Here is an 11808-nt window from a genome sequence, read left to right as displayed (position 1 = left end):
GTTATTAATTATATAATTTTTGAAATGCTTGTATCGCATATAATCTTATAGAAATTCAAAATACAAAATTATGAAAATTAAAGATTGAATTCATTATATTCCAAAATACGACTAAAAGAAAAAAATTAAATTTATTTGATTTTTAAAATTTTTCAAAATTATATGCGAGATATGCGATCAAAGCGGCCATTCAATCCGCGGCTTCGCTTGACAAAAGGGGCCTTAAACTATTTGACAAAATTTTGGGAGTCTTATTGTGCAAATAAAAATTTTATGAGTGTTTTTGTAAAATAGATAAAGTTCAGGTTTCTTTTTGATATATTTATCAAAAACAACGATACACAACACACGTGCATGGCACGTGATAGTTTTAAAAAAAAGAAAATAGCGACACTACCAACGTAAAGCGAAAATAAAACGTACCTAATATTTAAGTGATACAGTAAAAATGAGTAGGACTGTTATATTATTACAAATAAAGGCCTTTTCAAAAAACCGACCAAAAGAACATAGAAAAAAAAGTAAAGAACAAAAGCAAAAACCCAAAAAAGGAGTTCAATTCAAAGTTTTTCATCATTTTCCATAATACCCCCATGGTGCTGCAGGGTCTTCGTCAGAAAGGCCTCACTATTACCCGGACCATTTGCACCAGTTCCGAGTTATTTGAGCAACGAAACACATTTTTCTAAATTAACAGCCATCTCATTCTGCTCAGAAATAAAGTGCTCTTTCTTAGCAAGCAGACTATTATAGTAGCCTTTTAAGAGGTCGTAGTCGCTCTTTAAGCACTTATATTACTGTGGAGAGCAAGATAATCCACAGAAACTCGGTCATACAGATTCTCGTAAAACTTTCTATCATCTAAATTAGTATCCTTCACCTCAAACGAAAATTCATCCTGTAATTTGGTAACAACACAACGCGCAATATCTTCCTCTGCCTCATCAACAGTAAAGGAAGCTGCACCCCAACACTGAATCGACTCAGTAATTGAATCTCCCCTAGAGATCTCAACATCGGCATACACACTAAGTAACCATTTGTATTTGTCAGGAACACCATATATCGGCACCGCCACAAATAATCGGTGGCAGATATCGCGCAACAATTCTCGGAAACTAATTCTGACTACTACAGCTGACATCACCGCACAGGAAAAAAAAAAGAGCAAAATAAGCAAAACAAATCATAAACCGAACACCAATAACAAAGGAAAAGGGGATAAAATACATAATCTGGCGGCTACAGAAACTAACCCCCGCAATTGTTCTGCCATATTGTCACCACCAAAGACATGCAACGACAGATAGTAGCCAAAAAGAAAAAATTAGAGGACAGAAGGGAAAAAAAATGTAAGGCAGAATTTAAAAAAAAAGGAGAAAACCAATAGTCCACCACTGCAAAAAGGCAGTCCTTGCAATCATCCCGCCGTTTCGCAACCATCAAGTGCAACAAACACACCCGCATGCATCAGGAAAGACCAAATAGTAAGCACAGGAGCAATCAGGGCTATGTATATATAAGCACTTGAGGTTTCGAGGTTTTCTACCCAGCACAGAGCACCACCGAGCGCCAATCGCCAAGTTACAATACTAGAAAGCAACAAAGTAAGAGGAGGAGAAGCAACGAATTTCGCAGAAGAGGAGTAAAAACCCCAGCATCCAATCACTATTTATATAGACAACAAAGCAGAAAGGACAAAATCAAGGTGTGCAGGGTGGCACAGAAAATGCCGGCATGACACCCTAACACCCGAGTGCCATGCTGCAAGGACGGCAGCGTTCACTAGAGAGAAGGTGACCCTCAGCATGGCACCCCGGACGGGCCATTAATGAAAGCATGGAGGCAACATGACAGAGCATTAATGAGGGGAAAAATGGGGAGGGGCGAAGAGACAACCGCTATTCCGCATGAGGGAGGGAAAAGAAAATGCCCGCAGGACACCCCAACACCTGAGCGCCATGCCGCAAGGACGGCTGCTTTTATCGGAGAGAAGGTGATCCTCGCTGCCAGCATGGCACCCCGGACGGGCCATTAATGAAAGCATGGCAACAACAGGACAGAGCATTAATGAGGAAAAAAAAGGGAGATGGGAGAAGAGACAACCGCCATACCGAGAGAGGGAGGGGAAGAGATAGCAGCCATGCCGATGGGCTACAAAGGAAAAGGCAAGCCAGCAGACCTGACACCCCGGACGAAACATTAATAAAAGTATGGAAGCGATAGGACGCCATGCCGGAGGAAAGAGACAGACGCCATGCCGGAGGGAAAGGGGAAGAGACAGCCGCCATGCCGGTCGGAAACGTCGCTGCAGCCGCAGAGGAGAAGGCAAGCCAACGGAACTGAGTCAAGAGAGGAGAAAGCGAATCGACACTAAGAATGGTACGCGAAACCCCCTTTTGTTTTTTCCAAGGATGGGGCACGACCTTTGGGCTCCCCGAAAGCCATCTTCTATTTCCCCTTTATTTTTTTTTTTCAAGGATGGGACTAGCAAATTTCGGAAAGCCTAGCTTTAGGGTTCCCCTTTCATGATTGATATTGATTAGTATAGAATTTTTTGTACTTATAAATATTTTTAATGAACTTCTGAACCGACGATTCATACCATTAAACATAATTTAAAGTATTTAAAACTTTTAAAAATCAAATTTTTGTAAATTTATAAAAATTATAAAATTTATTAAGTGGACATAAAATGAATAGTCAAAATCGAACAATCTTCTAAAAATAGAGAACCAGATTGTTTAAGATTAGAGTTACTGATCTTTATTTAATAGTGAATAAAGTTTTTAATTAAAAATTTAACCGATTTTGATTATTTTATAAAGTTAAACTAGCAAATATCTTATAACAATCGTTAAAAGTTGTCAATTTTGAAAACTTTTCATTATAAGATAAATAATATCAAAAAATTATAAATGGCTAAATTACAGAAAACATCCCTATAAATACCAGTTTTTTTACTTTCCCATCATAACTTTTAAAAATCTATATTTTGCCCTCTTAAAATTTCATAAATGTTTTCTCAAGGATACGACATTAATGAAGAAGGCAAAATGACCGAATTATCTTTACTTCTGCTATAAAAAAAAATAATTTATTAATGTATTTTTATCATTTTGAAAGATATTTTCGATATAAACGCTGACAGAGGGGCGCAAGATGCAACAACTTGAAATGTTGTAAGGGTAAAAATAGGTTTTTAAAGGTTAAGAAGAAAAGGTGAAAAAACAAATATTTATAACGGGGTTTTCTGTAATTTAGTTATTATAAAATTTAGTTTTTGAAAATTTTAAGTACTCTTTAAGGATTTTTTTTAAGAAAAATAGGGAGGTTCCCAACTTAGTTTTTTTTTTTTTTGAGAAAAATGTAGTGCTCTATCTGCTTCATTCAATAAACAAACGAATTTAGCTACATAAGGTGAGACGGCCAGGGCGTCAGAAAGGCGGAAAAATAAAAGAACAGTGATTCGCGAAAAAAAGACTAAGAAAAAACCAACGAAAACGTCAAGACAAGATCATAACCAAAAAATATACGTCATCTAGCTCTACAGTGTTTGGCCCACTCTTTTGCCAATACTCCAATACGATGAGCTGTTAGAGAAACATCACTAGGTAGATTTCTGAAAATAGTGTTATTTCTATTGCGTCAGACCATCCACCAAGTGGCCGCCACCAGTGTCAGAGTCTTCAGAGCGTCGCTCTGTGGACGCCTCTCTAGCAGTGGCCCCCAGACGATGTTGATATCTTCAATAAAAAGATAGACGAGGCACTCCCCAAGATGCGAGAAAAGAAGAAACTTACTAACAAAACACCCCACTAGCAAGTGATCTACAGTATTGAGCTCAGCACCACACAAAATGCATTCATTATAGGGAAAACTTCAAAAACCCCCCTGTGGTTTCGTACTTTTTCATTTTAGTACCCTGTGGTTTAAAGTGTATCAAGTTAGTACTCTGTGGTTTCTCACTTTATCACTTTAGTACCGTGGTTTAAAGCGTATCAAGTTAGTACTCTGTGGTTTTCTTTTTATATCAAGTTAGCACCCTGTGGTTTTTATTTTTGTATCAAGTTAGTACCCTGTGGTTTTTAAACCACAGGGTACTAAAGTGATAATGTGTGAAACCACAGGGTACTAAAGTGATAAAGTGCGAAACCACAGGGTACTAACTTGATACACTTTAAACCACAGGGTACTAACTTGATACACTTTAAACCACAGGGTACTAAAGTGAAAAAGTGCAAAACCACGGGGTACTAACTTGATACACTTTAAACCACAGAGTACTAAAGTGAAAAAAAGTGAAACCACAATGGGGATATTTGAAGTTTTCCCTTCATTATATCCTGACCACCCTCTTTTGAGAAGATTATTCACAGTAGGTAGTCTCTTTTAAGTGCTAGCTAGAAGAAAATTTTAACTTTAGTTGAAATTTTCGGTTTCCATATGACAAGCGTTGCGGCATCATTGACACCCCCGCACTTGATAGTCGAATACACTGATTTGGTTGTGAATCTATCGCCTAGGTCCCACCTCCAACAGATAACATCTAGTCATTTTTCAACTCGAAGATTAGTTAGGGTGTTCTTCAGATCCCTAATACTCCGCTCACTATAGTGTAAGTTTCGTCTTGCTCTTCTCAGAATCTTTCTCTGCCTCCAGCCCAAGGTAGATGAGCAATCATAGACTTGAATGTCCTTAAGGTCAACACTCGCAAAGCTATCAGGGTAGTACTACTTCACGGACATATCACAGCACTATTACCAAAAATCGATGAGACGTCCGTCCCTTAGCCTCCGTTTGCTTGGGGTTAAGGGGTGGAATAATTCCTGAACTCTAATTTTATTCCCAAACACTTCTAAAAATGGGTGGGGTTAGCTAACCCCAGCTAACCCCACCTCAAATGGGTTATCCCGGGATAGCTAACCCCACCTAACTCACCAAACTCTAACCAAACACTATTTTTTATTCATAATAACTCATTATCCTTGTTATCCCACCTACTCCAACCAAACGCTATTTTTCACTATCCTGGCTTAACTCTAATCTTCAACCAAACACAAAAATACTTTAACCCCACCTTAACCCTAAATTTAATCCTATCCCTGGAATAACTAGTTTTTTCTTAACCCTTAACCAAACGGTAGCTTAGTTTCTCCCTGGTACAACTAGTTTGGGTTCACAAAATTTAAAAGATAATAATAAAATATTTTGAGGGCGGTGTATGAGATGCAGTGGTACACCCGGTCCACGAAATATTAAAATCCCACGGAGGCATCATCACTGATCGGACGGTTTGGGAGAGAGGCGTGTACGGTGTTCCGAGTCCAAAGCGTCAATCACGGGCGAAGAAGAGCCATTGCTAGTTTGCTACGTAACCACAAAAGTACCCCCATATTGTCCACACTTGACAACTTGGTAAAATTTGTGAAAAGCCCCTCGACTATGGTCGTTTTGATATGGGCCCCTCCGCTTGAGGTTTTTTAATTGAATTTAGTGGCTTTATTAAATATCGGTTATTGATTATTTTAAATTTTTTTATTGCAAAGTGATTAAAATCATCAGTAAATTTGACTAATTTAAATTTATTTCTAGTAAGGTTATTTAATTTAAAAAGCTACAAAATTGAAAGAAATGTCGGAAGGGAGTACTTTCTAATGGAATATAGTTGAGGGGCTCACCATACATTTTAATTTATCTGATTTGATGAATTTATTACTGGTTGGGGGGTTAGTTTGAAAAAGAAAAGAAAAGAAAAGGTTCACTAAAAAAAAAAAAAGATTCCATAGTCTATTTTTTTTATTTTTTATTATCTTTAATTTTTTAAAGTAAAAAAAAAACAAAAATGTAATATTTACTATCTATTTTACCAGAATTTTATTCCATTTTTCAACTTACTTTTTAATATTTACGATTTACCGTTTTTATAAAAAATTTCTAATCGTGGCGTCCACGTGACAAAAGAATAATTAGTTTTTCAAATAAAATTTTGTGAGAGTTTTTTTTCAAATTACAAATTTTTGAAGGGTTATTTTATAAAAAAGTCCTATCACAAGTGTACATCCGTATACTTTATAAAGAAACAAAAAAGAAAAACCAAAAATATTGCAGTGTATTCAAGACAAATTGAAACCAAGTAGTTAAAAAAGTAAATTAAATAAATAAAAAATCAAATTAAAAAAGTGCTCAAGAGAGGATTAAGTTTAAATCTACAACACTCAATAACTTAAACATTTCATTTATACTCAAGAGCCAATGTTTCACAAAAATTTGTACCATAACCATTGATACCATTCCCAGTTATTGCTTCTGCTCACACATACAATGCTTTCACTAACATTTTCATGCATTCTTTTTCGCCGCCGCGGCGGCGGCGAAACCGGTGTTCTGCTTCCGCCTGAGCGCGCGCCACCCGATATCCCGCCGGTAGAACCCTTCGGGCCAATCGATCGCTTCGACCGCGTCGTAAGCTCGCGCCGCCGCTTCCTCTAAATCCTTTCCCTTCGCAGTAACCCCGAGAACGCGACCCCCCGTGGCGACGAATTCGCCGTTCGAGTCTATCGCGGTCCCTGCATGGAATATTTTGACCGCCGGAGACACCAACTCGGCCTCCTCGAGGTTTCGTATCACGGTGCCCTTTTTGTACGCGCCCGGATAGCCCCGGCTCGCCATTACCACCACCATCGCGGATCCGGGCGACCATTTCAGCGAGACGTCGCCGAGCTCCCCTCTGCAAGCCGCGAGGAGAACCTTCGCTAGATCGGATTCTAACCGCATCATTAGAACCTGCAATTTTGGCGCCAAGTTTAAACTTTTATGTTGTCGACGGCTAACTGCATTGAAATTCAACCTCGACGATTACGAACCTGGCATTCCGGATCGCCGAACCGCACGTTGTACTCGATGAGCTTCGGCAACCCGGATTCCCGCTCGATCATGAGCCCGGCGTACAACACGCCAACAAACTTACAGTCCTCGGCCGCCATGCCTCTCACCGTCGGAAGTATAATCGTCTCCATAACTACCGATTGGAGCTCCCTCGTCAATATCGGCGCGGGAGAGTACGCGCCCATCCCCCCCGTGTTCGGACCGATATCGCCGTCGCCGACCCTTTTGTGGTCTTGCGCGGACTCGAGAGGTAAAGCGGTTTCCCCGTCGACCAGAGCGAAGAAAGAAGCTTCCTCGCCCTCGAGGAATTCCTCGACGATGATTCTCGAACCGGCCGAGCCGAACGCATTGTTGACGAGAATCGAGTCGATGGCTTCATAGGCTTCGTCTAAAGTCATTGCAACGATGACGCCTTTCCCGGCGGCTAATCCGTCGGCTTTTATGACAATTGGGGCTCCTTGTTCGGCGACGTATTGTTTTGCTTCAGAAGGGTTCGTGAATGTGCGATACTGCAGAAATAAAGAAGAAGCCGTCGTTTTTTTATCACAAAGTGCGAGTTTGATTTGGCTTATGAAATAACTTCTCTACTCCAAAAAGTAGCAGTAAACATGTACGGAGCTTCTGCTGTTGTAAGAAGCAGATATCGACTCATTTTGAAGCGTCGGAAGAGGAGAGGAGCTCTAAAATGTTTCCTGGGTTTTTTTGGATCCTCTAAAGCATCAAAGCGAAAATGCAATTCCAAACTATACATGCGTTGTACGCTTATATGATGACGCAGTTCGAGAATTAAGTAGATAGAGATGTTACCTTTGCTGTAGGGATTCCGTATTTGTCGCACAGCTTCTTCATGAAGTCCTTCGAACCTTCAAGTGCCGCAGCCTCCGATGATGGGCCGAAGGTGGGGATCCCGGCCTTAACAAGCTCGTTCGTGAGGCCCGCGACTAGAGGGGCCTCCGGGCCAACCACCACGAGCCCAACTCCCCAGGTGCGGCAGAACGTGATCACAGCCGCGCTGTCGGCAATATCCAGGTCGGAGATACAGGTCGCGCTCCCGGATTGGGCGATCCCCGCGTTGCCCGGCGCGCAAAATACCGCGTCGCACGACGGGGAGCGCTGCAGGGCGTAGCAGAGAGCGTGCTCCCTTCCGCCGCCGCCGATGACCAACACCACCACTCTCTCTTGTACAATAGCAAAGGAATAGATATAATTGCTGTAATGCTAAAATGGTTTTTTTTTTTTAAAAAAAAAAAGCAAATTCAAGCCTTTGTAACTCCATTTACCGACAACTTGAAAAATAGGATGGACAATTTTGTTTAAAAGCCACAGAAAGGAAAACTTTTGAAAAACAGTTACCAAAAAGAATCCACTAAACAGTGATTATTAGAGCATATTTGAATTGAATAAGAATTGCGTAGTATAATGAAAAGTTGTCGAATAGATCCTGTTACCGCTACTTTCGTGTAACATTACAAAGGACATAGTAAGTGGACATGGATTGTAAAGGAAAACGAGAAACCAAAGAGAAAGATGTAGCGCGAGAGGCACGGAGTGCCGTGCCAATTTGCGTCGTCTGGCACAGCCGGCACGTCCGCTGGTGCTGATGAGCCCGTGCCGCCCCTGCCAATTCCGTCAACATATAAAATATGGTGTATGCCGATGCATGCCGTCCTGCCGTGCCATGCCAGGCCGGTGCCTTAACAGTTCTAGATTTGGGAAAAGTGCCGTGTCGTATCAGTGCCTCAACAGTTCAAGATTTTGGGGTAAGTGCCGTGTCATGTCGTGCCGTGCCAGTGCCACAACAGTTCTAGATTTTTGGAAAAGTAAAATATATCGGCAATCAAGTTAAGTTCTCAACCTCTACATTTCATACAAGAAAATTCGATCTAAATCATTTTCAATAACACAGTGCACAACAAAATAACCGCATCATCATCAATTCATCATTCAATACTTAATATGAACTCGTAAAATTTCTACAAATTGATGATTCTTACCGGAATCCTTCGCATTGCCATTGCCTTTATCCGAAAGCACGGATTCCCCAGAACGCTGTCCGCCATTCCTCGAAGCCCTTACGACGAAGTTCCAACGAGACGACACATAACACTCTTTCAAGTAGGAAGAGGATAGGGTGTTCCATGTCCGATAACCGGTAAAAGAGACCGAAGAACTCGATCCACCATTGATATTATACTTGAAAAAAGCCCTAGTGGCTCGAGTTCCCGCCAATCTCGGCGAATTTCCGACACTATATGCAGTACAAGCCATTGATACTGAATCCTAAATTGAAAACAAGTTAAAAAAACAAATTAGAAAATTTTTTAAAAAAATGGCCAAAAATTTTTGAGCCCCTGATGCAATTATGCAAGCTTATAAAGGCATGATGGAGTTGTTGCATGCTCATACAAATAATGATTTGAACAATTACTAAACAAATAAATTATTTGCGAACTCGGCAACTCGAATTAGAATAATTACTAAGCAAAAAAATGATTTGAAACCTCAAAGGCACATAGAAAAATTTATAGTTCAAATTACTTCCTTTTATGAATATTTAAAAGCGATTAAATGAAAATTTTGATGAAGTATCACATGCCAATTTTTTATTTTTCATCTTAATTAACTTATTTTGTTCTAAAAATTCAAACTCTAATTGATTGAAAAGTAGAATTAAGATTAACAGCTTCCCCAGTAAACAAAACTAACTAAAAGAAAAAAAGTAAATAAATAAAAATTAATTAATATGATGAGCCTATTTCACAAACACCTATAGTTGAGGGGTCTCCATGGCAATCATTAAATGGGCCTAATTAAAGGCCCACTAGTACATGGGCCCGATAAAAGCCCAATATTATCTAGTATATTTATAAAAAAATGATGAGGCTATTACCGAAACGTCTATATTTGAGGGCTCTCCATGCAAATTTCCCCGACCCAGCCCAAATAGAGTCCTCTCTCTCTCTCTCCGTCCCACGAAACCCTAACCATACCCCAACCTATCCAAGGAGAGAGAGAGAGATTGAGAGAGAGAGTTAGAGAGAGAGAGACGTGGAGAAGAGATACCTCTGAGATTACGGCGAGGAGAGAGAGAGAGACGATGCGAGGAGAGAGAGAGAGAGAGAGAGAGAGAGAGAGAGAGGAGATAAAGTGGGGAGGTGGGGTGGGTTTTTTATGGGAGAATTTAGGGTTAGGGTTTTAGTTTTTAGTTTCTTTTTTGATTTAAGTTTATAATTTTAATAATAATTATTATTATTTATTAAAATGAGGCGAAAAAAAGAAAAAGAAAAAAAGAGGGTCAACTTTTTTGCATCTTACAAATTGGCACCTTTTCTAGCAGTCTCTTCCACAAATGAGAACCAAAAAAGCTTCTTTTGATTATAAAAAAAATAGTATCACATAAATATGCAATTGGTAAAATTCCCATCAGAGTAAATAAATTAAATCAATAAAACATCTTCAAAATAAAAAAATAATAATAATAACTTATCCTAAAATACCACATGAAGAAGAAGAAGAAGAAGCTCTATGAAAACCAAAGCTAACACATATATTTATTTATATACACTAATTTATAGGAAAATAAGTAATTAAAAAAAGAGAAAGGGAATGTTGTACCTTTATTTTTTCCTTTTGTGCACAAAAAAGATCGGTTCTCCTTTTGGGTATATATTGAAGGATCATATATTCACTTTGGGGACTTTATATAGTCGTCTTGTGGTCTTGTTTATCTTAGATAGCGTTTCCCCATATAGAGATATGGAAACTATTGGGGATATATATATATATAAATAATAGAGTGAATCAGATATGCTTTTGGAAGCACACAGTCTTTTGTGTTTTCAAATCATTTTCGATGTTGAGACTTTTGAATCGATGATCGGCTCCATTAGACTTAATATAGAATATTTGAAGTATCTAAAAAATAACTTTTGTAATTTTTCGATATTATTTATCTAGTGGTCATAGGGGCTCAAAATTCATGCCTGAAAATAAAAATCTTACAAAATATGGTCATATGACATTAAAATTTTAGATCAAAAATATTGATCTTGTTTTATATAGTATAAAAAATTTTCTATCAAAATTTTATATAATTTGAATATTTCTACACCGTTAAACTTGCAAACGGCTCACCACGGTCATTGATTTTGAGCCTCTTCGATCACTAGGCAAATGGTATCGAAAAATCACAAAATTTATTTTCTAGGTATTTTAAATACTCTAGATCAAATCCAACGGAGCCGATCGTCGATTTGAAAGTCCCAATATCGAAAACGACTTAAAAAGACGGAGAATTTTGTGCTTCCAGAAGTATACCGGTATATATATATATTGTAGTTTTCGAGTATTTAGGATAAAGTTTAATTTGAGCGCAAGTATTAATGGAAATGTGGGTCTAAAAATCTAAAAATCTAAGGAGCCAAAATTTTATCCAAAAATTATTTGATCATTAGTATCCGAAATTTTAAACATGAATCTAAATTTACTTTTAAAGAACAAAAAAAAAAAAAAACTTTCTTTTTGAAAATTGTGAGTTAGTAATGGGAAACGTGATAGTACCACGCCCCCGACTCCTCATCCCACACCAAACTTTACTTTTGGGAATAATTACATGCACCTGGTGCATCCGTACATCTGCGCACCATGCTGGGTAGATTCTCTCGTTCAAAATTGGACGGTTGGATGAGCCGTAGAATATTGAGATCGACGGTTAGGTGGCGTGCGGTGTAAAGTGTACATATGCACCTGGTGCAGGAACGAATTTCTCTAAAGTAACGCGAATCTCAAGGGGGGACAAACCGGGGGTGGGAGAAAAAACCGGGTTCGCCTTTTACCGGGGCGGGTCGGTGAAGAAGAACCACGGGCCAGCCACCCGTTTTGGTCTCCCAAGGGGTTTTTTTTTTTTTTTTTTTTTTTTTT

General features: G+C 38.9%; 1 protein-coding gene across 4 annotated transcripts; it reads right to left on the bottom strand.

Moving 5' to 3' along the window:
- Positions 6203-10584, bottom strand: LOC109726714 (phosphoribosylamine--glycine ligase). 4 transcript variants are annotated; one of them, XM_020256492.1, is made up of 5 exons: positions 10504-10584; positions 8883-9168; positions 7696-8069; positions 6867-7397; positions 6203-6786 (listed from the first exon to the last, which is right to left on the bottom strand). In XM_020256492.1, exons 1-5 carry the CDS (start codon positions 10567-10569, stop codon positions 6343-6345), a joined length of 1701 nt encoding a protein of 566 aa, XP_020112081.1. In that variant the 5' UTR covers positions 10570-10584; the 3' UTR covers positions 6203-6342. The 4 variants fall into 4 exon arrangements, with proteins under 4 accessions (XP_020112081.1, XP_020112082.1, XP_020112083.1 ...); XM_020256493.1 differs by having other exon boundaries at positions 7696-8066; XM_020256494.1 differs by lacking the exon at positions 10504-10584 and adding an exon at positions 9952-10074.

Source organism: Ananas comosus, linkage group 21 (assembly GCF_001540865.1).
Source record: "Ananas comosus cultivar F153 linkage group 21, ASM154086v1, whole genome shotgun sequence".
Lineage (NCBI taxonomy): Eukaryota > Viridiplantae > Streptophyta > Magnoliopsida > Poales > Bromeliaceae > Ananas > Ananas comosus.
Note: the sequence above shows the minus strand (reverse complement) of the source record. Positions and strands in the feature narration are given on the sequence as shown.

Bases quoted from the DNA above. Each gene is read 5' to 3' on its own strand.
- LOC109726714 (XM_020256492.1), bottom strand. From the start codon at position 10,569: ATGATCCTTCAATATATACCCAAAAGGAGAACCGATCTTTTTTGTGCA. The intron at 9,169-10,503 runs GTACAACATTCC...TTTTCAATTTAG, and splicing joins CACAAAAGGAAAAAATAAAG to GATTCAGTATCAATGGCTTG. The intron at 6,787-6,866 runs GTTCGTAATCGT...CCAAAATTGCAG, and splicing joins TCGGCGATCCGGAATGCCAG to GTTCTAATGATGCGGTTAGA.